Source organism: Vigna umbellata, chromosome 6 (genome assembly GCF_029865625.1).
Source record: "Vigna umbellata cultivar VRB3 chromosome 6, Vumbellata_1.0, whole genome shotgun sequence".
In the NCBI taxonomy this organism is placed as follows: domain Eukaryota; kingdom Viridiplantae; phylum Streptophyta; class Magnoliopsida; order Fabales; family Fabaceae; genus Vigna; species Vigna umbellata.
This window is the reverse complement of record NC_142170.1, coordinates 38,467,270-38,495,193: the sequence shown is the minus strand read 5'-3', so window position 1 is coordinate 38,495,193 and position 27,924 is coordinate 38,467,270. Positions and strand designations below refer to the sequence as shown.

The window sequence follows — 27,924 nt, the reverse complement described above, 5'->3', positions numbered from 1 at the left end:
AGTTACTGAAAATCCGTAGGGATTAATATTATTGTTACCCTAGCTAACCCGATGGTTGAGATCTAATAAGTCCTATAAAAGATTATTAGTGGAGAATATGATTATTGGAGCATTAGTAGCATACACATACAGTGTTCCTATAAAGCATTTGACTTTCGGTGCAATATTTCGTCCTCATATCTTATACTCTTTTTTGTACACGATCTTTCTCGGTTTAAAGCAAATCAATTTTGCTTAACCTTCCACCCTTTAATAATTATTTTAATTAACCACCATCCATCGCATCAAGTAATGTGTACAAATATTAACTACAAGGATTAATTCCATATATTGTCAAAAAAGAGAATAAATTTTATCGCATAATATTTTTTTGAAGCATCAAAGTAAAACAACACGTAAATCATTGTTTAATTTTGGTTTCTAAATATACATATAATATAACTTTTTTTTCTATGTTTGGATGATAGGATTTGGGAAAAGAGAAAGAACTTTTGCATTAAAGAACGTGATAGATGACTTATCTTGCTAGTTAATCGGTCCTTCTTTTCCTTTTTCTTCTCTTCCAGTTGTGTGATGAAAAGTGAGCAGCAATCATAGAACTATCAATTACCATTTGACCATGTCAAAACAGTGGCATCTTCAAGGAAACCAACCAACTTCAGAAAATATACTTAAAGGGCTGAGTTAAAATTTTGGTCCCATAATGATTATTTCTCTTTTCAGCAAAACATTCGATTATGTATTATACCCTGGTCCCGTAATCATTAGCCTGCTTTCGTTTTAATGTCTATCTTCTTCTTCTTCTTATGCTAATTTTTTGCCTTAATGGTAATCTCAACATCAACTTAATAATCATATTCATTCTCATATTAACTAAATACAAAAAGGTATATGTATGTATGTATATTTATAAGTATTAAAATGAAAAATATTGTTAAATATTAAGATAGTGCGGTTGCTTAAGGAGTCTTACAGTAGTAAACTTTTCACGGGTTGTTGCTCCTTTATTTTTGTATAACTTGATCACTTCTAAAAGTTTTTTTAGTTAGACATCAACTTATTTTGATACTTTATTTCAAATAATAAAGATTTAAATTAATAAATATTAATAATTAAAAATATTTAAGTAGAAGAGAAAATGTATTTAATTTACAGTTATAAATTTCAATAATAACGGTCAGTATTGCGATTTAATAATATGAACAAAATTAATAAAGTTTGGTGAATGTTTCGTATTAAATTTGATTTTTATATTTGTTATTTTTGTTCAATTTAATATTAATTTTTTTAAATTAAATAGTTTTGTTATTTAAAATTGAAATTAAATTAAATTTTTATATAAATTTTATACTAATATTTTTATTAAATCATAATTTTATTAATATTATTGTTTAGAGATACAGTTGCTTTAAAATTAGAATCGAAGTTTTAAGAATTAGGACAAAAATTATTGATATAAAATTTTAAAACATTAAAAATCACATAAAATAATGGTATTACTCTTATTTATTAATCTCTTAAAATTAAAACCAATGATGTTACTCTACACATAAGTTTGTAGCCGCTATGCATAAAGTTTGTAGCTGCTTTTTATATCCTGTAATTTTGTTTTATTTTTTAATCAATATAAATTTTCAATCGTAAATATATATATTTTAAATATGAGACTAAATATTAATAGTAGTTTAAAGAAATGATATGATAAAGTTAATAAATCATAATTTTTTAAATATGATTTGATTAGATGTGATATTATCTTAAAAGATTTTATATAAATTTAACTTAATTTTATAAATTAACTTATAAAATAAAGTTTACAATATTGGTAATGTAAAATTTTTGATACAAAATTACATGTCATTATTTTAAAAAGAATTCCACGTCCTTTTATGCTTTTAATAGTAAATCATCAATAAAGAAAGAGAGATTTAAACAAGAAAATTAAGATATGTAGTTTTTAAAGTTTATACATGTATACTGGGCGAGTTTTTTTTTCATATACGATTAAAATAACAATGCACTAATTAAAGGTGTTAATATAGTCGAAGATGTAAAGGGAAAGTAGACAATGGTTGTTGTGAGTTTATATATAAAGTGAGAAATATTACAGTAAAATATAAAAATTTGAACTATTATGCGACTTTTGTTTGAACATATTTTTTTAATTATCCTAATCGTCTATTATGATTAAATATTTAAACGTGTAATTTGAATATATATACCTTATACGAGGAAGGAGGAAGGCAAATTCTCCGCAATTTATGAACTAAACACACATATTAAGGTGTGGTTAACTTAGTCAAAACATTGAAAAGTATGAAGAATAATCTCCATGAGATTTCCGCCATCATGCAATTAGATTTCTAACATAGGAAAGTGGGAAATCCATTTAAATAAAATACCTCATTTTTTTTAAAGCTATGTTTTTGGATAATTTTGTTTTTATTTATGTAAAATTGTATTAATTACTTTTTTTTTATCAATGATATCTTTATATGTTTTAGTTTTTGAATAATTTACAAATGAATTTATTGTGTGAAGATAAACGAGAAAAAAAAACATAGCAGTGTCCTTTATTAGTTGAAAGGTGAATTAGTTAGATGCTTAAAAGTTGGACGCGAAAACGACATACGTTTTGTTCTTAAAATAATAACAAGTCATAATAACCACACTCATCACATTTTGACTTGCATTGATCGATCCTAAGAAAACTTTGGTTATAATCGAGAGGAATGAAAATGCGATAAAGAAAGTACCAATGTATAATATGGTGTCATATCAAAGACATTTAATTTATCGTCTACCACTTTCATGCTAGTATAATATTAAACTATCATTTCTCCTATGGTTAAAATATATATGATCGTATATATCGATCAAATTTTAGAAAAATATTCTCAAATATAGTAATGGTGACTTCTAACTTTTTTTTTTACTATTCATTAATAATAAAAAACATAGATATTATAAAACTATCAATATTTTCTTTAAAATAAAAGATGGAAACGTCTCGATCCCTCTGTTCAAACTTAGTTGTATATGGAAAAATGTGATTCGATGTGAATATAAAGAGCATAAAGGTAGAAATATAAGGAAAAGCAAAAGAGTTTTTCTCTTTTACCGAATGCATGGGTTAGGTTTGTCATCTTCCATGTTTTGGGCAAGGAATAAGACTAAAGAAGTTATACAATAATTATTGAATCTAGTGAAGCATCTAAATCACAATATTTTATGGATAAATGTTTGTTCACATTGCTTTCTTTCGTATAAACTTTGACTCCTCCGGTTAAAGTTCAAATCAAATTAATATGTTTTCAAAATTCAGATAGCTACGCACAAGAAAAAGATTCTTTTTACAAAATAATTACTATTTAAAAACTATAATAACAGTTCCAAATATCATGACATCTAAATTTGTTTTTATTCAAACAAACACTAAACCTAAATTTTAACAACTGTATTCCAAGTTGTTTCCACCATTAAAAAAAAACACACTCAGAGTTAGATGTCATGTGGATGCAAGTTAAACTTGATTTAAAAAAAGTTTCACGAGAGACCAGTGTAAACATGTGTATCCTTTTTTGCAGATGGAGTGGGGTTAATATTTAATTCATAAAAAATAATTTTAAGATATGTATTCAAATAAGACTATCTATATTAATTAATGTACCATTTAATAACTTTAATTTATATTCAAGTTTTAATTAGCTTAATTTTTTTTTCTCACTTACTTAAAAGAAAAAGTTTATATTATTGTTATTGTATGACCATTTGGTTCATATCATAGATAAAAAGTCTATTTTTTTGACACGAGTTTCTCCCTTGAGAACAATTTGCAAAAACATAATCGAATAATCGGTCAAAGTAGAGATTATAATTAAATTTGATCAATTTAAAACAAAGTATGATTACTATCTATTGAGTTATAATTAAGTTGTTATTAATCAAAATTCACCCGAAATTTATGAATAGTTTGAAGTTGAACATTACACTTAGATCGTTGATATGAATCTCATCCGAACAATTTGTATATATACAAAATTTTCATAATGTATATTAAATAAAAAAAAATTAATATAAATCATTTAATACATAGGATCGGCCCTAACATGTTAATAAATGAATTTTAAGTCTAATTCAATCCCACAAAACTAGCTTGTATGATAAGGTTGTATCCACTTATATTATAATTAGTTTCTAGTTAATGTAGGACTTTCAACAATATAAATTATACTTTAACCGTAATACATTTCATAAAAAAATATTAATGATGTAATAGTTAGTGATATTTATGGTATCTTCCATTATTTTGTTTTAGAAACGGTTCTACCAAAATAATTTTAAAATATATAGAACTTTGAAAATAAATTATTCAAAGACTAAATGTAATTTTTTCCATGAAAATTTATGAAACAATTATTGAGACAGAATCATGTGGACACAACAAATTAAACTTAAATTGAAAGAATATAAAATCATGTATTTTTTTTAGGGAGGGTGGTTTAGTGTTTATTTCTTTTTTTCATTTTTTTATATAAAAACAATACTTGTTCGAAAGAAATCTTATTGTGAAATATTTTTAAAGGGAAAAATATATACTTGAATAAGTTGATATATATTACATGGAGAATAGTGAAACAGGATACATGTATTAGGTTTTATGTACATTATTTTTTCATTCAATTAATTAATTAAAATTTTACAATAGTAATACCTATATTATTTAAAAATTTGTAAATAATAATTTTGGTAATACTAATAAAATAATCTAAAAGAATTTTCACGCAGACAATTAAAGCATGTTTTCTAATTTCCAGCAAACACATTAATGGCATATGGCGACAAATTTACTAAATTGATTGTTTTCAAGTTTGTCCAAATTGACAATTTAAAAAAAATGAAGTGTGTCATATATCATACAAACAAACACGGTTCGTCTATTTTTATAATTTTTTAAAATTAATAATTTCAATAAATTTCAAAACAAAGCACACCAATTTGATAAATTTATCCATATGGCATGCATATGTATAAACACTTGCAAATGGATCAGTTTACAAAGACAGCCAAAATGTGAATTGGATTCCCGAAAGCAACATTTTAAAATTATATCATGTAAGTTTTAGAAAAACGCCGACCTGCATAATTGCTAATTAATTTATATCGATCCTTGCGAGAAAAATTAACATTAAATACATAATAAATCGAAATTACCGAAAATTTAAAAAAACAATAAATTTAGTAATGTTCATCCTTTTGGATTCAAACTCGTATACCCAACATTTTGGTAGCATATTTGTAAAATGTGAGATAGGCAGTTTATTTTTCCACGAAGGGTGGAAAGTAAATTATTTGTAGGGAAAATGATAATATATGTTGGTATTAATTGTTGGAAGGGAGCAGCAGACAGAAACAAATACACAGCTCCTATGTTGATAGAAATGAATGTTATGTTAGAAGAATGTAGCTGTGGGAATATCATTACTAGTTGTTCAACATAAATAACTAATCAAGCATCACCACAAAGGGCTCCACATGTCAATTTCATGCATCTAATTAATCATATCTTCACGTAATCTCTTTCGACAATAAACTCCTTCAACACCATTTCTGATATCTTGATCTGATTTTTTACTGAATAACTGCAGTGGTTTTGTTTTTGTTGTGTATTATTGTAATCTTGATTAGGGAGATTTGTCTTCAGTGTTTGTCCTCTGCGATCGAAATGATAATAAGAATAATAAATGAGTTGAAAACAACATTCTGATTCACTCACATTACAAAGAAGGAACACAAGAGACAGGTGGAAGACAAGAAGTCACTCACTACCTCAAACACAAGGGTGTCACTTTTTCAGTTCCTCAAACGCATCACGCTAATTGCTAACTTGTGTGAATGTGCCCAAAGTGTTCCCTCGCCACCACCACTGTGGCCCTTTTACTCCTTCAAACAATAACACCAAAACAAACCATTCATCTCAATCTACGTTACTTTCTCCCCCAATTCCACAATCACACGTTTTCCACTTAAATTTTCCAACTTTTAAGATATTTATCACAAAAATCAACAGATGTTTTGTTATGGAGAATTAGGGTCGCTCAAAGGGGGCAGAGAGACCCTGCCCAGCCTGTCGCAGACTCAACTGGGTCAGATTCCATTATTTTCCCAAATTATTTACCTAATCCCAAAAGCGCGCCCCGACAACTAAATCAATGTCTCGTTTCAATATTGGTCCGTTTATTTTCTAAAAATTAATATTAAAAAATTATTACATGCACTGATCCGACATCTCTAATCATGGTTAAGGTATAGAAGTGTTGTTTGTTTACATCCATGAGGTGGCAGCTTATTTTTAAATTTTGAAGAGTCTTGTTTTGGAGGTAGTAGACATCAAAATGAAGTTGATCTGGGAAGTTATTTAAAAATATGGTAAGATTATTTTAACGTCATTTTGAAGTGGCTATCTAGCCTAGGGAAAGAAATCCACTCAGGGTCAATGAACCTTGACGTTTCACTATATATATATAATTGTCACAGTCACATGCAACAAGTCCCTACTGTTATTATCCCTGTCTTCTATATTCAGTTCCTTCTGAAACTTGTTCATTTTTTAACCCAACAACCCCATTTTAGAGGCTGTCACGTTTCGCTGATGCTAGCCACCTACTGTTTCATCTCAACTTCATTGTTCTTTTCTCGGATGTCTCTCTTTTTCTTTCTGGACATCGTATGTCTTTCATAAACTATGTTTCTGTTATGGCTTTATAAGAAGTAGAGGGAAACACATTTGTTCTCACTTGTTTCCTTTTTCTATCATCTTATCTTATTTTAGTAACTTCAAATATAATTTTCTTCTTATGTAATTTCTTAAATAACTTATAATGTGCAATTTTTCTTAAAATCGAGTGGTTCTCGTCACAGATTTTGATGTTATTATATCATTCTATGATTTTCTTTATTGCATATGATTGAGAGAGTGAAATGTATGATAGAAGGTTCATTTTTAAATCGTACAGGATTTTAAAGAATAATTAAAGAAAAAAAAGAAAAAAATAGAAAAATGATTTGTGATGATCAGATATAAATTTTTTATTATAGGTTTCTTTATCAGTTTTAGTATATATTGTTATATTTATTGAAATATTTTTATTTACTGCATAAAATGGTTTATGCCTTGATTCAACTATATGGATGAATCATTGATTGTTTTTCTATGGTTTAATCTACCTTTAAAAATATTTTTACACTTCTATTGGTTTATTCTTTTTACTAAGAATTTTATAAAGCTTCTTCTGATTTCACATATATTCAAATCATTTAAGTCAATGTTTTTATTATCTTCCCTACGATTTCTGTTATTTCAATGTTCTATCCAACATATTAATTTCGTATTCTGTTTTTTTTTTTTAAATGCACAGGCATCTAACGTAAAATTTACATCCTTGTTATGTTGAGTTATATATATTATGGCACAACATGTAAAAAAAAATCTTATTTGGTTCTTATTTAATTATTTATATTATTTTTAAAGCTGAAAAATGGACACGGTTACGAACTAGTTTTCCTTTTCGTTTTACTTTTTAAAAAAAACACACACACACGAAATTAATTAGTTTTCTTTCGTATTCTGCTTGAAAATATATTTCATTAAATATTATTTTATCTTTCCCGTGTCTATTTTTTCAAATTATTCCGTACTAAACACTTTCTTTTTGCTTACTTTATTTTGAAAAAAAGTTATTTAAAATAGTAATTAAAAAAACAAAAATATATATAAAAAAAATAGCTGGCCCTTGTAACTTTACAACTCTATAACAAGTTGTATCATGATAAAATTCTCTTAAAGTCGAATGGTACCTTTGACACTTAAATTAAAAGCACTTTTTCATTTATACATTAAAACCTATATTCTGGTTTATAATCTGCGGTCAAGTTATACGAACATATACCTAAACTGAATGACTTCACATAATTTATTTGATGCAATTTTTAAGTTATTCTCCTTATAATATATTCACTTATTTATTGTATAACATATCCCATAGAGTCCACACAATATTAGTTATTAACAAATTTGAGAAAATACTTCATATTAATAATATAATTAAAGAATAATTAATGATTTTTTTATAAACCAATCAATCATATTGATTTATAGTGCGAAGCAGTTTTAACTAAAGAATACATATTTTAATTTTTTTATAAAATAACATCTATTTCAATATTCAAGATAATCATATATATATATATATTTGAAGACTAAATGAAAAAAATAAGAGCTTACTTTTTTTTATCCTTGGTCAAGGAGCATAAATAAAAAATGGATATCAACTAAGCCCAATCCGTACGAGTTGAATAAAAGGCCCGTGGGTTGCTGCTTCCTGCACTCCGGTTTTTCTTCTGCAGCCCCTAACTTTTAAAATTCTCATTCTACCCCTGAGTAAATAGAAAAAAGTGAAACCCTAATTTTCTGCACCTCCATTTTTTTTTTCTTGAAACAAAGGTGGTCTAAATCATATTATCCCTTCGTCTTGTTAAATTTAAAACTGGATTTCTATATGAGCCCCGTTACAATAGGGGTGTGTATAATTGAGTAAAACAAATTTACAATTCAACCAATAGTTTATTATTTCAAGCTTTTTTAAACTTGTTTTAGCAAATTTTCAGGAGGGTACTTTAACAAAAATAAAAAGATAAAATGTATTTTTCGTCCCTAAACTTATATACAAAATTAAAATTTATTTATATTTCAAACATTAATATATTTTAATTTTTAAATTTTAAAAATAAATAGATATAATCATTTCTAATTTATTCACGTTTATTTTATTTTTATGTGTTAGTATTTTAAGTTGAAATTTAAATTAATAAGTGACAAATTATATAAAATACCATTTAACATATTAAAAAAGTATTATTGAATTAAAAAATTATATTTATTTATATTTAAAATTTAAGAATCAAAATCTATTATATTTTAAACATTTTTTTAGTATTTAAAAACTGAAAATATATTTAATCCTAAAAATGACTTGCATGAGAAAAATAAATGAACTCTCGTTTTTATGGTAAATAAAAATATAATTTGAAATACTGATTCTTTTATCTAAATGTGCAAATACTAGAAATATGTTTTTCAACACTTTTTTTTCTATTATTTAAAAGTTAGTAATACTCTTACTATGAGTTTTAGATATTTATCAATTTCTCTTGTAATCATGTATCTCTGAATACATTTTAATCAATAAGGCTTTGTTCTTTTGTAGGAATTTGGGGGAAATGATTTGAATGAATTTGAGTGGATTTGAGGGTAATTTTTTTTGTTGTTTTTTTTAGTGGATTTGTGGGTAATTGAGAGTGAATTTGGAAGTAAAGTTTGTGAGAATTAGTGTAGGATTTGATTGATGTAACAAATTTACAAAATTAGTTTAATTGGTAAAAATTGAAGATTATCAAAATGTCTCTAGTTATTAAAGTAATATAAAATGTTATTTATTAATGTTATATTTAATTATAAAAATGTTTATAAGAGAAAAAATAAAAATTAAATTTTAAAATGTAAAAAAATGATAATTTAGTAAATTGAAATAATAATAATAATAACTATTATTATTAATAACATTATTATTTTTATTATAAAGAGAGAGAGAAATAATTATTATGAATATTATTATTAATATTATTAATTATTATCATTATTATTAATTATTATCATTACTATTATTAATTATTATTATTATTAGTTATTATTTTTGTTTCTTGGTTGAAGATGTAATACATTCACACAGTGATAATAAAATACATTCACATAATGGTAAGTGCAAGGGACTAAAAAGACATTTGATTATAAATCATCTTAAATCTTCACATAACACCGACGATTGGAAAAATAGCTGATCCCGCAAATCCTTCCTTTCAATCGCTCGCAATTCTTTTAAAACGAACATAAAAATTTTCTAAATCCGCGCTTTCCTTTACTCGTAAATAGTGAATTCATCTCAAGCGAACAGACCAAAGAGATAGTGTATAGAAGAGTAACACTCACCTTAACAGTTTATGTACGCACCTTAAAAATCTTCCGTGTCTATGTTTAATTGGCATCATGGAACACTTTAAAGAATTTATTAAGAAATCAATAGTTAATAATAAAACACTGAGGAGTATATATATGTTTATAGCTGTTAATAGATCTAAACATATATTTAATTATTAAGAAATCAATAATTAAAAATAACGTAATCAACCTGTAATAGATCTGATTCGACCCGGTTCGATTTATTACAGGTTGGTCACGTCAATCTAATTTGACTCACTTATCAACGAGCTAAAAAAATTTGAACCTAGTCCGACTCATCATATAATTATAATTTTTTCTTAAAATAGAAAAATTACAATTTTTTAAATTCAAATTTAAATAAATTTCAGATTAAAATGATGTTAAACTAAAAAAACAATTAAAAAATTAAGTATAATACAATCCAAGCTTAATCCAAAATCATGTACAAAAGTTGAACAAATAAGTTTTTAATATTGATCATTTTTGTATCACTTGTCCATTTATAATATTAGAATCTTGAATAGATAATTCTATAATATTTTTTTCTCTTGAAACATTTTCTTTATCACCATCTACAATATAATAAAACAAATATTAACTAATAATATTAAAACAAAAAAAATAATTTAATTAAATTAGGTAGATTAGTGAGCCAACTCGACTCACCACATATTCAACCCGGATGAGCCGGATTCCAAGTGAGCTAGGTTGAAAACTAATCCGCATAAAAAAGATTACATTTTTTTCAAACTCAATCCGACTCAAACCCGTGATAAATTGGATTGACTGTTACAACCCATTTTGACAATGTTAATGTTATCTGGGTACATTCATAATATTTAAATTGGGTTTTTTTTAATATTTAAAAACAACTCTTGAAGTAGTATCTAAAAGTTTATATTGTTAATTATGTAGTAGTTTATGATTAAATGCAACAGTTTTTTACACTAGTAGAATATTTTAAAAAAGAATAATTTAAATATATTCTTATATTGAATGATAAAATACATTATCATTCAATTATATTTCTATAAAAAGATAACTTTTTATTGTGAAAATTGATTTTTTTTTAATTTTAATCTAATTTAGTTATTTAATTTTTAAAATGTATGTATTTTAATTTTTTTAATCAAATTCTAAAAATAAAAGATTAAATTAGTCAAATTTCAAAAACAGGTTAATTTTAATTTTTATTCAAAATTACGAGAGATTAAAAGTATATTTAACTCTTTAAAATATTATAAAAAATCACATTTAAAATAATTTATCATTTTTTGTTTAATTGCTTATAATTTTACAAAACTATTATTATTTTGTGATCTTATCTACATTTTTTTTTTGCATATTTTACTATTGTTTTTTAGTTGTTCACATCTTATCACTGGAAATTTTGTTCCACATTTTATTAATGATATCGTTTTCAATTTTTACTACCATACTGGTAACGAAACAACACCATCTTGTTTTCCAAAAACATGACCGATAAAGGGAGGTTGTTTTTAAAAACAGTTTAGTTGTTATAGAGTTAACATATTAATAAGATGTGTGGGAAAAAAAATTATAGGCTTAATAGCTTACTTGGTTCCTGTCAAGTGGTTTTTAAAATTGTATACATTGAGTTTTAAAGTTGTCAAAATTTTATAAATCAAGTTCCTTTCGTTTAATTGACAGAAACGGAGTTAACCCCTACCTGATGTGACGAAAGAATTTGCACATTTTCTTCTATTTTCTCTACTTTTCCGGCAATGCTCCAACTTTTTCTCTTCTTTTATATCTTTATTAATTTTGTTCTCTCTCCTTCCTCCACAACCTCTACCTCTAGGATTATTAGAAAGGTAGAGCAGAGAAATTGAATGAACGGTGTTAGTGACCGAACAGTATGAGTGACCGAATGGTGTGAGCGAGTAACCGAATAGTGTGAGTGACCGAACGATGTGAGTGACCGGATGGTGTGAGTGACCGGATGGTGTGAGTGACTGAATGGTGTAAGCCAATGACCGAACGGTGTGAGTGAATATTTGAGGGTTCCAATATTTTATTAGTGTTGTTGAGAATGGTGTAAGCCAGTGACCGAACGGTGTGAGTGAATATTTAAGGGTGCCAATGATCTTGCCACAGTCAGCTGGAAATTAACTCCGCTTCTGCCAATTTAATGGATGAAACTTGATTTATACAATTTTGATAACTTTTGGACCAATTATATGTATTTTTAAAACCGGATAGTAAACTGGAAAAAAACATTTAACACATATACTAAATAAGTTATTAAGCCAAAATTATAATAGTAAACTTTTAAAAATCATGATAATTTAATGTAAAATCACCACTAAACTTTTAATTAGTGATATATAGAAACTATCTATTGCATTTAAATATTATTTATAATAAACTTTTTTTTATTTCTTTAAATAATATGATGGTTACCAATAAAAACAAATAGTTACTAAACATAATTTTACTTGAGGTGAGTAGAGTCTCAAAACAACAATTTCATTTATATAGATTGTTTTTATAAGTTCACTATTAAATGTCTTTCATACAAATAAATATACGTAACTGAAAATAACTTAAATAAATATTTTTTGAGAATTACACTTGTAAATGTAACTCTGCTTATGTCAAGGTTTTTCTATGTCATGCAAAGGATTAATTATGAGTTTATTTATGCTTGGTGAGTGTATGTTTAGCTGAATTTGTGAGTGTACGATTAATTATTATTTGTTTTAATTGAACCATATAATTTTTTTAAATAGTCCATATATAAACTATTTTAAATATTTTTTAGTTTAATTTTATTTGGATTTTGTATATAGTCCATATATAAACTATTTTAAATATTTTTTAGTTTAATTTTATTTGAATTTTGTATAATATTTCGTTAGATCAACAAGTTAGTGGGAAGATAACTCGTTAATCAAATAAAAGAATAATATTTTTATTTTATTAATCTATGACACTTTTACTAATATAAATATTGTTATTAAAATTAATAATCATAATGGAATTATGAAAAAAAAAGAGTGAACAATTGCGATTGGTTTAACTTTTAAATCTAGATTAAATTTTTTCCCAATAATTATTTATATTTTATTTAGTAATACTTACTATTTATTGTACTTTCAAATTTGAATTAAAACTTTTACTAAAAATTATTTATATTTTATTTAGTAATACTTTCATAATTCACATTTTTCAACTCTATAATTTAGTCACTCTTACTAATTTAAAACTTTTAAGATACATTTTTTATTTTATTTCTGGTAATTTTGTAGGTCAAAATATTTGTATTTCTTTAACAATTTTATGAATGTTCATTATTTTTGAATATTTCTAGCATCTCATTGAAGCATTTATAAATTAAATTAACTGAATTTGGAAAATAACAATAACATAATATTTAAAAGTGCATATACACATAAGTAACGTATGTGTTTACGTTAACTATATTATATTTTAATAAATATTTTTAAAATATAATTAATATCTTATAAAATAAACTTGTCTTAAGTTTATAGCTTAACTGAACTAACTAAGCTACATTTAAATTGAAAACCAAAACGAAAAAACAGTAAAAATAACTATTCAATTTAAGTTACAAAATTTTTAACCTTGCCCAATTATTTTGGGATATTGCAAATGAATAGTTTATTTTTTTTCTTGGGACTAACGCTCTTTGTTCAAAGGTTTTTTGTACATAAAAAATGAAAAATTAGATAGAGTATTAAGTTTTCCATGGATCCTACGTATCACGTTAATTGTTGTTCTGAAGAGTTTGTTCAATCTCTCATACACCAAAAAATATCTTTTAATTTTTAGTAAATAAATAGTTGCTATTTTAATAATAGTATATCATTTAAACACATTAAACATGCTGGTCTACAAAACCGAGAGTTAAGGAGTCAACTGATATCACTTTAACTTAAATTTTTAATCTCAGCATGCACGCGCGGTTGGAAGCGTGGAAGATAGATCTCACCGTCATAATCTGCTTTCAGTGAGTCATTTTTATCACCAACAGATAACAAAATAGAGGTAAACCTGAAGAAAGGCAGTGGAGAACAACCAAAGAAAGAAACACTTGACACATAGGAAAGGACGTGGTAGAAGTTTGCATGCTCTCGGTCACGCAACCTTCGTGCATTCCCAAAGCCCTAAAACCCTTCATTCCCCTTCCGTCTCTGGCCATGAAGGACCGCCGCACGCTGTCCTCCTATGGCTCCGTTTACATTCCGCCGCACCTCCGCTTGCGCTCCGTCGCCAATTTCAACAACTCACCCTCTCCGCTTCGCGCCAAACCCCACGAAAACCCTACACACACCATTTCTACTCTGCAACCGCCGTTCACGGAGCGAGTTACCGATAAGGCACGCTCGCTCTTCGTTTCTGCTTATGACGATACCGTTTCCGAGGAAGGCTCCGATCGTGAATTCGAACTTCCCTCGCTAGTGGTGAGTCGTTTTGTTTTTTTAACGTGTTGCATTTCTCTTATCATTTGAAGTGTAGGTGGACATGTCTGTGAACGTGGTATTTGAGTTTAATTTTTGCTCTTTTGGTTTGCTAGCATGCTTCCAAATTTGCTTGTTTGCCGAATGCTTCGCTTGATGATAACACTGACGAATGGAAGCGGAAATTTACCGTGCTCTTAAATGACAAGAGTAAGCACGAATTAATCTCGAGGGATAAAAAGGATAGGCGTGATTTTGAGGAAATAGCAGTTATTGCAAGCGGAATGGGGTTGTATAGGTGATTCTTCAATTCTTTTTTCACTACCTGAGTGCTATTGTTTTTAGTGAGGAGTAGTTCTTTATTTTGGGGATTTTTATTTGCGTTAGTTTTTGGCAGCCATATGTATGCTAAGGTTGTTGTCTTCAGTAAGGTCCCACTTCCAAATTACAGATATGATTTGGACGATCGGAAGCCTCAGAGGGAGGTATGCATCCTGTTCAATCATTTGCTCTTTACTTTTCCCTTTGGCCTTTGCTAAGTTCAAATGCCTTTCCTTTTTATTTGTTTGTGTCTATAGACTGTGTTTGAATACTGTTATCTATAGAAAATTTACTTGTCAATAGATACACCTTAGTGAAGCTTTCAGGAATTGACAGGTGAGCTTGTCTTTCACCACATTTACCCGTGTTAAGGCGCATTTTGAGGAATATCTTAGCCAAAAATCCAGGATGAACAAAAGCTGTTTGGATTTGTCATCTGCAAGATCTAGCAGTAATTGCAGTATTGGTATGGATGAGGGGCTTTTTGAGCAACCTGAGCCACTAGCATCAAGTAAGGCTGTTATAGAGAAAATTGTTCGGCAGAGGAGCTTAAAAATGCGTGCTCAGCAGCAAGCTTGGCAGGTTACCTTCTCTCAAATAGAAAATAGTGGCCTGTTTTCCTGTTCTGTGATAAAACTTATGTGCATTTTTTAGTTCATTCCTTTATCTACATTTGGTTGTTTATTCTGAATTGAATAAATATTGAACCCACAAACTGCTTACTGAGATCTGTATTTATAATACGGTTCTGCTACAAGTCAATTGTAATTGTCTAACTAAACCAATAGCACTAACTGGCACAAACAAGGAAGAGCCTAAATAGAGATAGCGACAAACTGTAACTAACAAACTTATGCAGACAAACTATAACTAACTAATTGATGACAAAGTGAGAGTTACACTCACCCCCGCAAACTTGAGGAGGTTAAGAAACTGTAGGAAGCATTAGGCCCAAAGTAAAGAAAATCTAGCAGAAGGGAGGTAAGGGAGATGGTGAGAGTAGGGGAAACCTGACACTTACAGAATATAATATTAGTCAAAAACACTAAGGGTCTGTTTGGGAAAACTGCAAAAATTAAATTATTTTGATAATCAATGATTGTTATAATTGATCATGACCAATTTGGTTTAGGTAAGTTTTCTGAATGTAGTTTTAAGACAATTAATTATGTTTAAAAAACAATATTTACCTGAGAAAAAATCATGAAAGGAAATAAAAACTGTCAGAAAATAATTATATATTATAATTCTTTAGATTAATAAAAACAGTTTATTTTTCAGAAGAAAAGTTGTTTACAAATTTAAACTATTATCCTTGTCCCAAACATATAGCTAAAATTGTAAATAGCTTATTTTTTTTTTATAAATCTCAAAAACAGCTGAAATGTATCCTAATAGTCTTTCCCAATCATGCCCTAAGTATGTGTTTGGAATTTCATTCCCTCTGGATTAAACACCTGTCCACCTCACAGCAACATACTGTAGCTTCAGCTTCAATTTGGCTTAACATTACCCTAAATACTCTGTAATGTGGACAGAAAACCATAACACAATGCAAATCTTATTGTAAATAGAATCCTAATAACTTAATATGCTTATCCGTAATGGTACATTTCTGCTGGATACATGTGAAAGACAACAAGCAGAACATTTTTTGTCAGTTTTCATATTTGGACCATGATTATTCCATTTTCATGGTGTACACATTTGGTACGTACATGGTGCAGGACTACAAGTATGTGATAGATCTATGAATCTAGGAAGGTCTCAAAAGTATACTCTCATAGGCCTATATTGAAGGCCCAATTGCGAGTATCTATACCTTTAACACTACCAAAGTACCATATATACCCATATCCGTGGAACATAGGTTTTTCTTAGTCACAGTTTTGGGGTGATATCTTCCCTCCATTGACAATGATCATAGATCAATCTAATGCTTATTGTTAGTTGATATTCACACTAACTTGTTTTGTAATAAGTTGAAAAGAAAAAAAGTCCAGTGGTTCTTCTTTGTGGTCATTACAGTCTGTCCATATTACCTGTTACAGATACTTGTTATTATTTTTGTGTGTTGATTGTTTTCCCTGAATATCTTTTCAGTATTTTGAATATCCAATGAGCTTTAGACCATCGAGGAAAAACAAAGTTGGCTTGAATGTTCTTCACATCTTACCTTCTCTTTTCAGGAATCTGCTGAAGGAAATAGAATGCTAGAATTTCGCAGAAGTCTCCCAGCTTATAAAAAGAAAGAAGAAATATTATCAGTCATATCTAGGAATCAGGTGTGTTGAATAGTTGTATTATTAACAATATTGTTATTGGTTAAACTTATTGACCTATTAATTGTATTACAAGTTGTGTTGAACATCCTTTTAAATTAACTTTATACCGTTTGTATGTTGAATGTTGGACTTGTCTAAAAACAATGTTGCAAGTCAATTGCTGTTAGCTAGTTTGACTGGCTGATGCACTGAGGATTTTGAGTTGGTTCAGAAAATCAAACAGTATTTACTATGTAAACTGAAATTTTTATTGTGGAATTCAGAACCCGCTGCAAATACTTTGTTGAATTTTTTGTTGTAAAATTTTTTAAACCATGAATATCAAGTATAAAGGTTATGGTGGTGATTTGGTTGAATTTCAATGCAAACAGTAGCAGTGATCATCCCTTAAAAGGTGGGTTGTCTGGTGGAGGTTGTCTCTTGGCATTTGTATGAAAATATTTCATGATAAAAAATTTAATGTACAGGCTTTATAATTTTGTACAAAAGTTAGACAACTGATATTCGACTATTATCACGTTAATATTTATCAGGTATATATTAGACTGTTGTATCACATGGTTGGTTGGTTTAGCAGAGTTATTGACTAATGTGAAGTATTTGGGTTTGTGGTAGCTAGAATGCCATGCCCAAATCAATAATCGGAAAAAGCTCAGTATTTGACCTGCTTTGATTTATACAATTACTATAGTAGTTTGATGTATGAGTGGGGACTTGGGTTGGGAGTGATAAGATATACTTCCTCAGCAGTCCCTGTGGTCCTTAAGACTCTTCAAGTGAAACACAACTTTTCAGCTTTTATATGCCCATAGTTAGTGTCACCAGAAACAGTCGTTTGGCAGAACCACTGATGTTATTGTGACTGTAAAGCATTTATAATAATCAATATAAAATGTAGTATGCATCTTGGTTAAGTTCTGTTTCCCTTTACTTTTATTCAAATATGATTTAAACACAGATTGTAGTCGTAATTTTAATCTTCTAAATTTTTATTTCTATAATTTGATTGTTTGTTATTAAATGACATATTTTTTAGGTAGTTATAATTTCAGGCGAAACAGGTTGTGGCAAGACAACGCAAATTCCACAATTCATTTTAGAATCTGAGATAGAATCAGTTCGAGGAGCTGCTTGTAATATCATATGCACAGAGCCAAGACGCATTTCAGCCATGTCAGTTTCTGAAAGAGTGGCCTTTGAGAGGGGAGAGAAATTGGGCGAATCTGTAAGTTTATCTGCGAAACATGGTTATTTTTAATATACTATCCCAATCTATTACTTTTCTGTTTTCTTAAAATATCAATATTTCTCCCTATTTATTGGTTGCTCACTCACTCGCTCTTTCTCTCTCCTTGAAAGGTTGGATATAAAGTTCGACTTGAGGGTATGAAAGGGAGAGATACCCATCTTCTCTTTTGCACCACAGGCATTTTATTAAGAAGATTACTGGCTGATAGAAAGTTAAAAGGCGTAACTCATGTTATTGTGGATGAAATTCATGAGCGAGGGATGAATGAAGGTAGAGTTTTGAGCTTCATTCAATCTTTTTCTTTTAGAACGTTTCTAAATATTCATATACTTTCATTTTTTTTTTGTGACAGATTTTCTGCTTATTATCCTTAAAGAACTCCTTCCCCGTCGGCCAGAACTGAAACTGATTTTGATGAGTGCTACCCTAGATGCGAAGCTCTTTTCTTCATACTTTAATGGGGCTCCGACTATGTTTATTCCTGTGCGTTGCTAAAACACAGTGTTATTCCTTTTTGTTGATGGGAGATAGATGTGTCTGGCAATTTCTTATGATAAATGGATCATGAACCTGAGTACATAGATATAAAATGAAATAATTTCAGAGTATCAAGGCAGTAAATAAATGTTCTATTTTTTTATTAAATAATAATATTTTGGGGCCTAGAAAACTAAGGACTTCCCCTTTTCTTATTTTTGGATGGGTATGCTTATTAATACAGGGCTACACATACCACGTCAGAACCCATTTTCTGGAGAACATTCTTGAAATGACGGGCTACAGATTAACTCCTTGTAATCAAATTGATGATTATGGTCAAGAAAAGATGTGGAAAATGAACAGACAGGTCCCAAGAAAGAGGAAAAGTCAAATTGCTTCTGCCGTTGAGGTATTTTAGAAATTCAAAACTGTAATTGCTTACCTGTTTAGTATTTCTTAATTTTAGTTTATTTCGGAAAATGTATGACCAGGATGCAATTAGAGCTGCTGATTTCAAAGATTACAGCCCACATACACAGGAGTCTTTGTCATGTTGGAATCCTGACTGCATTGGTTTTAGTCTCATAGAATATATTTTGTGCAATATATGTGAGAATGAAAGACCTGGTGCTGTTTTGGTTTTCATGACTGGATGGGATGATATAAGCTGTCTCAAAGAGAAACTCCTGACGCACACTGTCTTGGGGGATCCAAACCGTGTTCTGTTGCTTACATGTCATGGCTCAATGGCTAGCTCAGAGCAGGTATTGTTCTGTCCGTTGATGACAAATCTGCAGTTGCTTTCATACAATCTGTATGTATAATGATTTGTTGTCTGAAAACAGTTTTAACAATATATTTGTGCATGGTTTGCCAAAGAAAGGTTGTATGTGCTTTATCTCCTTGGCACTTATGATTAATATTTAGATATACATAACGGATAGGCAATATGCAGAGATTAATATTTGAAGAGCCTGAAGCTGGAGTGAGAAAAATAGTGCTAACAACAAATATCGCTGAAACCAGTATCACGATAAATGATGTTGTTTTTGTTCTTGACTGTGGAAAAGCGAAAGAAACATCGTATGATGCTCTGAACAACACACCTTGTCTGCTTCCTACATGGATTTCTAAGGTTTCTTCTCAACAAGTAAGTTTATACTTTAGTTGATTGCATGTGTTTTTAATATTCACTTTAATAACATGATTGTAATTACCAGACATCACTTTTTATTATGTCATCTTCATCCTTAACGTATACATACTGGTTTTTTTCAAAGCTTTCTGAATAGTTTATCATGATTAGTTGGCTGAATGTTATGGACACTGGGCTATTGAAACTATAAATGTTGCTTGCTAGCAGTAATCTGGATTGGAATCTGAATTATTCTATGATAACAACTCTGCATTTTTTTCCTGTAGATTAAGGCTTAGCTCTTTACCTTGTGTTTATCATCAACAGGAGAGTGAGTGTGTTCTTCATAGTTTTGTAATAATCATGATTTTGGGAAGAAAAATACGTACACTGGACATGTTTTATGAAGCTTGATAGATGTTGTATTTACTCACTGGTCATCATTTGCACCAAGAGCTTTAATGACAAATTGGAAGTTGTAATACAGGAAGAACTTTATGTGGGTGGTCATGAAAAGATATAAATCTAAGGTGGACTAAATAATTCTAATATTCTTGGCCAAAGCCCTACGGAGAACTTCTGATCTGATGTCTTAATTTTAATAGTTCTAAGGGCTTTTGTAGATTAGTTTTAATTAATCTAAGTAACTGACATCCTTACCACCTGTTGCATATGGCTTAAATGGTCACGAAAAGGTCATGTCAGTTGACTTTTTAAATGAGTTAGAACAACGTCATTGGCTGCCCCTACAATTAAGAACTAGAGATATCTCTAATAATATAAAATAATAAATCGTGACACTTGATATAATTTACCCAACTCTATTTTTACCTTGAAATTACTTCACATAACTAAAATACCTAATAATTCATAATTCATGTGAAAATAACGTCAAAGTAATCAAAATCTGAAATATAATTATAATCTATCCTCCAGTGTGTTGCATCTGTGGCATAAAAGAAACTATAGAATCATTTACATGAAAAAGAGGCTATGGACAATTCTGATTAAATTTTTTGGTGTGGGGTTGGGGCGTGATTTTATTGGTATGTATAAAATATAAATAAAGTTATGCAATTGAAAATTGGCATTTTATTCTCTTGGATTTGGTACCTTGGCCATTATTTAGTTACCAACTTATGGGAGTTTCCCCACTGCCTATCTGAAGGATATCAAGGATAATGTCTGATGAGACTATGCAAGATATTTCCTACAAACTTTAGGCAAGACTACACATCTCATTTAAGTGAATGAATGCATTTGCTGCTTAAAATAATAATTCCCTTGTCTGGAAATTGCTGTTGTGTTGTAAGGCCTGGTCATGTGCCATTTTCTATAGTTTAAGGATGAAAATCGATTAGACCACAGGATTATAATGGTAAAATGCAGTATACCCCTAAAGTCTGCATATAGTTAACTACCAGTGAGTTCGACCTTAATTATTAACCATGAACGAAAATATTGGACCTTAATTGCTGAGTTTTCCCCTGAATCATATTTTTGTAGAGAAGAGGAAGAGCTGGTCGGGTACAACCAGGAGAGTGTTACCATCTCTATCCTAGATGTGTGTATGATGCATTTTCGGAGTATCAATTGCCAGAAATTTTGAGAACACCTCTGCAGTCCCTCTGTTTACAAATTAAAAGTTTGAGACTTGAAAGCATATCTGAGTTCTTGTCCAGGGCTTTGCAGTCTCCTGAGATACTTGCGGTATATATTTGGTTTATTCTTCAGAATTCCATCAATTCATGTACTTTTCTCTTATTTAATAAGTTCATATATTATTTTCTTTCTTTTTTTTGTGTTGGTTACTTGTATGTAAATTTGTACCGGTAATTTTTGTGATCGTTTTATTCATAGGTACAAAATGCAATTGAATATTTAAAAATAATTGGAGCTTTGGATGAGAATGAGAATCTCACTATTCTAGGTTGGTTGTTCCCTTGCTGTTACTAGAAAATTTAGCTTGTGTTCTCTCCCTAAAATGATGAAGACTTGTACTTGGTTCTTCACTTGACAGGGCGCTATTTGACAATGCTTCCTATGGAACCCAAACTTGGCAAGATGCTAATATTAGGTGCTATTTTCAATTGCCTGGATCCCATATTAACTGTTGTTGCTGGTCTTAGTGTGAGAGATCCTTTTCTAACACCGCTGGATAAGAAAGATGTAAGTTGTTTCTGTTTAAGATGATTGGTTAATGATTGAAATGCTAATTTGTTTTTATTATAGATTACTTAAGGTTAAACCCCTTTAGTTGTCCCTATTTTTGTTGGGTTTTTCCAGTTTGATCCCCTTCTTATTAGAATCTCCAATTGAGTCCTTATAAGTGCTAATTTGAATCAATTGAGCCTCTGCCGTTAAATTTAGTTAACGGGGTTAAGTTTTTGCACAGGTGGAAGATGGATGTGTCAATTTTTTAAAACGTGGCATACTGAGAGTTGAATACGTGGAATTTAACAACTTTTTAAATTTTAATAATATGGATTTCTGAAATGGGATTTAGGGTTCAAAGAAGAGGAAGAAGAAGCTACAGGTGGCAAAGAAGATGAAAGTAAATCTGTCATTAAATGGACAGAGGATGACCAAAAGAACCTCATGGATCTGGGAAATTTAGAGCTGGAAAGGAACACGTGATTGGAGAATCTTATTGCCAGAAGAAGACAAAGGAGATTGATATCTGAGAAGAATCTAATAGACTTAGACTTTTTGTTGATATTCCCAGTAATGTTGCACCTATTGCTACAACCAGGCATAATCCATTTGATTTCCCTGATGACTCCTTTGCTGCCATGGGATTACCACCCATTCCTGGATCTGCTCCTTCTATTCTACAACCTAGACGAAACCCTTTTGATATTCCCTATGACTCAAATGAAGAGAAACCAGATCTTAAGGGGGACGATTTTCAACAAGAGTTTACGGTGTTTCATCAAAAAGATTCCCTTTTTTCGGAGGCATGAAAGTTTCAGCTTAGGACCTTCAAAAAGATTCCCTTTTTCATGAACAATTTAATGCAGGGGAAACGTCTCACGAAACAACCGGGGGATGGCCCAGTGCACCGGACGGACCATAGGCATGGTGTTACTGCTTCGTGAGAGAGCGGAACCCAAGCGATTACTGCTCCCCAGTTCCCCTGTGCTTCTGGACAACAATACTATGGCAGGGTCCCATCCAGATATCCTGAAACTACAACTACGGTCAGTGCAGAAATGCAATTGGTGTGGATTTGATCAACAACCCTGATCTCGTCGCCACTGACGCCGTCGTCTCCTTCAAGCCCGCCATCTGGTTCTGGATGACCCCACAGTCCCCAAGCCTTCCTTCCACAACAACCTTGACTGCTGCTCCCAGACCCCATTCGGAAATTCACTTCTTAATCTCCATCCCTCGTCTGGTCTACAACCACCTCTCAGATTTTTAATCCCATTCAATTTGATTGAACCCTAAATCCCATTTCTGAAATCCCTAATATTATATTATTATATTTTACCAAATTCCGGCCTAAACCATGCCACTTTTCAACTCTCACCATGCCACGTCTTAAAAAATTAGACACATCGACCTCCACCTATGCACAAACTTAACCCCGTTAAATAAATTTAATGGCATGGACTCAATCGATTCAAATTAGCACTTTTAAGGAATCAATTGGAGATTCTAATAAGAAGGGGATCAAACTGGGAAAAACCCACATAAATAGGGACACTTAAAGGGTTTAAACCATTACTTAATGCCCTATTGTATTACTCTCTTCTGTACTTGTGTTCCCTCTTAGCATGAACATATTGCATGACAATAACATTTTATTTTCTATTTTTATACGTGTTGCTTGGACGCTAATTGCAATTAAATTTGCTTCAAGAACCCAGATACACTTCCTAATGAGTGGTACCAAACATGAAATTCATCTGATAATAGTGTTGAAAGAATTGTATTCCTATTATTTCTCCAAAAAGGAATTGCAGTTTACCTATTGTATACTGCTTGAAAGAGACTTTTAACCGTGCACTATTTAAAAAAATTTATAAAAAAACTTCTACGTTCGGTTTTGTTACCAAAGTTGTATCATGTGATGTTTTTGAAATTTTTTTTCTGAATGTAAGAGCTAGTCGAGATGATCACTATTTCAGTTAATTAGACTTATTTGAAGTATGTAATGGATATATGTAATATGGCCAATTTATTTTCCAACTTGTTGGGTGGGCGATGTCTTGTGTTGAAATGAATTTCATTATTTGACAGCTCAAAGTTCTTCATTGTAGCTTGCAGAGGCTGCAAAATCTCAATTCTGTGGTGCATATAGTGACCACCTTGCCCTTGTAAGGGCATATGAAGGTTGGAAAGATGCTGAAATGGACATGGGTGGATACGAATACTGTTGGAAAAATTTTCTTTCCTTACAATCCATGAAAGCTATTGATGCTCTTCGGAGAGAGTTCATATGCCTGCTCAAGGATACCGGATTAGTTGATAGCAACGCAGCCAGCTGCAATGCATGGAGCTCTGATCTAAATCTTATCCGAGCAGTTATTTGCTATGGCCTATATCCTGGAATTGGTTCTGTTGTGGTATGTCCTATTTTCAAGACAAACATGATATATTAATGACTTCATTAGCCTAATTTTGTCTTCTTTTTTTTTGTGTTAATAGTTGATTCCAGCACTACAGAATAGTTTGTGTATAAAAGTATATTTTCTTGTACTCCTTGTTCTAAATCTTCTTTCTTAATTATATATGAAAATAAATAATTAAGTTCAATTTAAATTAAAATTAGATCATGTTCTGTTTAGTCAGTCGCAATACATAATGACAAATTCTTTTATTTAACTCAGTTATATTTTAAAATCGAACATTTGCCCGTCAGATTCTCGTATTGATGGATAGAGGTCCATCCTGAACGTTTTTATATTAGTATATGTTATGTTTTGAAAATGTAAATAAGATGTAATTTCATTTGCAGAATAATGAGAAATCATTCTCTTTGAAAACAATGGAGGATGGGCAAGTGCTCCTATATTCGGTAAGTTCATTCAGACCTTTATAATTTGCTGCTAGCTGTAAAGCATTTTAAATAATTCTATTAAGGTTTTGTCACCTTTCCATTATATTTGGGGCTTTCCTTTTTAATCGAATATTCATTTCATTTGCCTAGAACTCAGTGAATGCTCGGGAAACTAAAATTCCATATCCATGGCTTGTTTTTAACGAGAAGATAAAAGTGAACTCGGTTTTTCTCCGCGACTCAACAGCTGTGTCTGATTCAGTGGTGCTTCTGTTTGGAGGAAGCTTATTGAAAGGAGATGCTGTAAGTTTGATGTGATTTTCTATTGTTTATATTGTGTTTATTATAATATTATATGCAATGTTTGCATTATGATATTGGTGTCTTAGTTTTAGTTGTCTGATGTTTTACTGGAATCCAACCTTTTCTATCAGGATAACCATTTAAAAATGTTGGGAGGATATCTTGAGTTTTTTATGGATCCGAGTGTTGTTGAAATGTACCAGAGTATAAGGAGAGAACTTGATGCCTTCATTCAGAGCAAAGTAGGTGCAAATTAATATCATTCTCCTACCTTCTCGATGCAAACAGAACTACCATTCTATTTCTGTTTTAGTGCTTTTTCTGTGGCCAGTATGAATTGACATGACAGTTTAACTTTTAATTTAAACTTTGTATTTGGCAGCTACTTTTTCCAAGAATGGGCATACAGTGGTATCATGATCTCCTATCTACAGTACGGCTGCTGATTTCCAATGACCAATGTGAAGGTAGATTTGTATTTGGTCGCCAGGTCCATAAACCATCTAAAAAATCTATTATGTTGGCCTCACACCCAACCTTGGTTTCAAGGACTGAGAGTGGACCTGGGGGAGATAATTCTAAAAGTCAGCTCCAAACATTGCTTACGAGAGCAGGATGTGCAGCGCCCGTCTACAAGACTAAACAATTGAAGAACAATCAGTTTCAGGCTGCAGTTGAATTCAATGGAATGCAGATAATGGGTCAACCTTGTAACAATAAAAAGAGTGCAGAAAAAGATGCTGCAGCTGAGGCATTGCAGTGGCTGATGGGTGGAAAGCAAGCAGGCAGGGAGTATATCAATCACTTGTCAATGTTGCTTAAGAAAAGTAAGAAGGATCACAATTAAGCGGTCAAAGTAATATGTTCAATGCAAAGGTAAAATGGAGCTGGAGGCGAAGGATGTATGCGGTTTCATGGGGCATTGTTACTATAAAGTCCTGGATCATTGGGTCAACCTGTTCATGAAAGCAGCCAACCCCATATCACCATCAGCCAGATTGAATTTGAAGTTGAAAGATACTCATTCTTTGATCGAAGCAAGATAAAAGATCATCCGCGAGCATGAAGCAAATAACTGTCACTTTTCCAGTTTTGTGCTTTTACATCAGTGAGAAAATTGACGGTTAGTGGCAGGGTCATACGCGACAGGAGGGATTAGTACATAGCATTCATTAAATGGGTTGGGTTGGCGGTGCGGGCGGTTGTGCACATATTCAGCAGGAAATGATGCCACACTCGAATCCCAGTTATTCACCCATTGATTTTGTACAGTGATTATCATTTTTGACGGTATTGAAATCTTGAATATATGTCGAACCACATTCCATCCCAATATAATTCTATTCCAATGGTGAGACCAAATAAACCTTTTTCTGGCCTTTTGTTCTTGGTCCGATTAAAACCATGTGAAAAATTAAAGTAACCGGTTTTGGACAGATTGTAGGTCAAATAAATGGGAAACTGAAACGATTGTTCAGCATCAATAAATTTTGGTTGGTGACATATAAGTTGAAATTGATCATATTCTAAGTTGTTTTGAGAGGACAAGCCCCGAAAGGAATGTACCTAACGCGGTCGTGTTGCCAGCTCAACATTTGTTTGGATTTCCATTTCCATAGCATGAATGGACTATCAATGTAAAGACACCACACTCGTGGATTCATTTGAATGTTCATTGGAATGTGTATTGGCGGTAAACCAAACAACCAAGTGTTGTGTTTGATCCGATCAAAATACATGCAAGGGAGTTACAAAGATTATTTCATCCTATATCAAATTATATGTTTTCATTTATCTAATTTATTCCTAAATCTTAAGTGATGCTCTTATTTAATACATTAACTTTTTTTTCTAATTTGTTCTCAAGTAAATAAAATGTTAATTCTTCAACAACCCCATTTACCTCTCTATTTAATGTATTTAGTGAGATTATTTTAGTAAAATTGTATAAAGAGTTTTTATTTTTTTAGTACTTCAACAAAAAATAAATAAAATGAGATTGAGGTACAAAATTGTTTATTATTTAGTGCAGAAATTTAAAAGTAAAGAGAACAAAAACAAGAGCCAAAAATTCCTTTCGTTTTATTTATTTTCTATTGATTGGATTTGAATGAGAATTTCTTTGTAACATTTAGAATGTTCGCACTAAGTTTTGTTGAAATTTTATTTTCCTTTTCTTTTATTAGCATCCGTGAGAATGTGCTAGTCATTGCTTTTCCTCCCATCCTATTACGCATACTTTTTTCTTTCCTTTTATTAAAATTTTCTCCTGTAAAATGAAAAGAAAACGTGTTTTTCTTATTTCCTTTCATTAATTCCTCTGTTTGTTCAGTAATTATAAGTTTCGGCTTTTGTTATATTTCTTGATAGTTTTGTTTACCGAGAAAAAAAAGGGAAAAAAGCTTGCTTCAATAAACTTCCCCAGAATCAGGTCTAGATAAAAAAAAAGCAAATAAATAATAAAAAAAATTAAATATATTTTTAATCTCTGTATTATATTTGAATGTAAAATTAAAACACATTCATTTATAAACTTTAAAAATTAAAATATATTTGAACTACAATAAATTCAAATTTAATGATAAAATTTAAAAACTAAAAAAATAGTTAATCCTAAAAATATAAACTTCTTCACAAAATTTTA

The 27,924-nt window shown here is 30.2% G+C and overlaps 1 protein-coding gene across 2 annotated transcripts; it reads left to right on the top strand.

Annotated features, from left to right (window-relative positions):
• Nucleotides 1–14,012: 14,012 nt before the first annotated feature.
• LOC148197415 (DExH-box ATP-dependent RNA helicase DExH5, mitochondrial-like) lies at nt 14,013–27,020 on the top strand. Of its 2 annotated transcripts, XM_088092772.1 has the most exons (20): nt 14,013–14,505; nt 14,619–14,800; nt 14,900–14,987; nt 15,160–15,405; nt 17,013–17,108; nt 18,145–18,333; nt 18,468–18,627; nt 18,710–18,840; nt 19,079–19,246; nt 19,329–19,601; nt 19,793–19,987; nt 21,479–21,682; nt 21,833–21,902; nt 21,993–22,141; nt 24,238–24,543; nt 24,936–24,995; nt 25,128–25,280; nt 25,412–25,522; nt 25,663–25,747; nt 25,830–26,067. In XM_088092772.1, the coding sequence occupies exons 1-20, from the start codon at nt 14,170–14,172 to the stop codon at nt 25,928–25,930; spliced, it is 3,303 nt and encodes a 1,100-aa protein (XP_087948898.1). In that variant the 5' UTR covers nt 14,013–14,169; the 3' UTR covers nt 25,931–26,067. The 2 variants fall into 2 exon arrangements, with proteins under 2 accessions (XP_087948898.1, XP_087948897.1); XM_088092771.1 differs by having other exon boundaries at nt 14,020–14,505; nt 25,663–27,020.
• Nucleotides 27,021–27,924: the final 904 nt, after the last annotated feature.

Excerpts from the sequence above, each read along its gene's own strand:
- LOC148197415 (XM_088092771.1), top strand. The coding sequence starts at position 14,170 with ATGCTCTCGGTCACGCAACCTTCGTGCATTCCCAAAGCCCTAAAACCC. Across the intron at positions 14,801-14,899 it reads AGCGGAATGGGGTTGTATAG|CCATATGTATGCTAAGGTTG; the intron begins GTGATTCTTCAA and ends AGTTTTTGGCAG. Across the intron at positions 21,683-21,832 it reads AGTCTCCTGAGATACTTGCG|GTACAAAATGCAATTGAATA; the intron begins GTATATATTTGG and ends TTTTATTCATAG.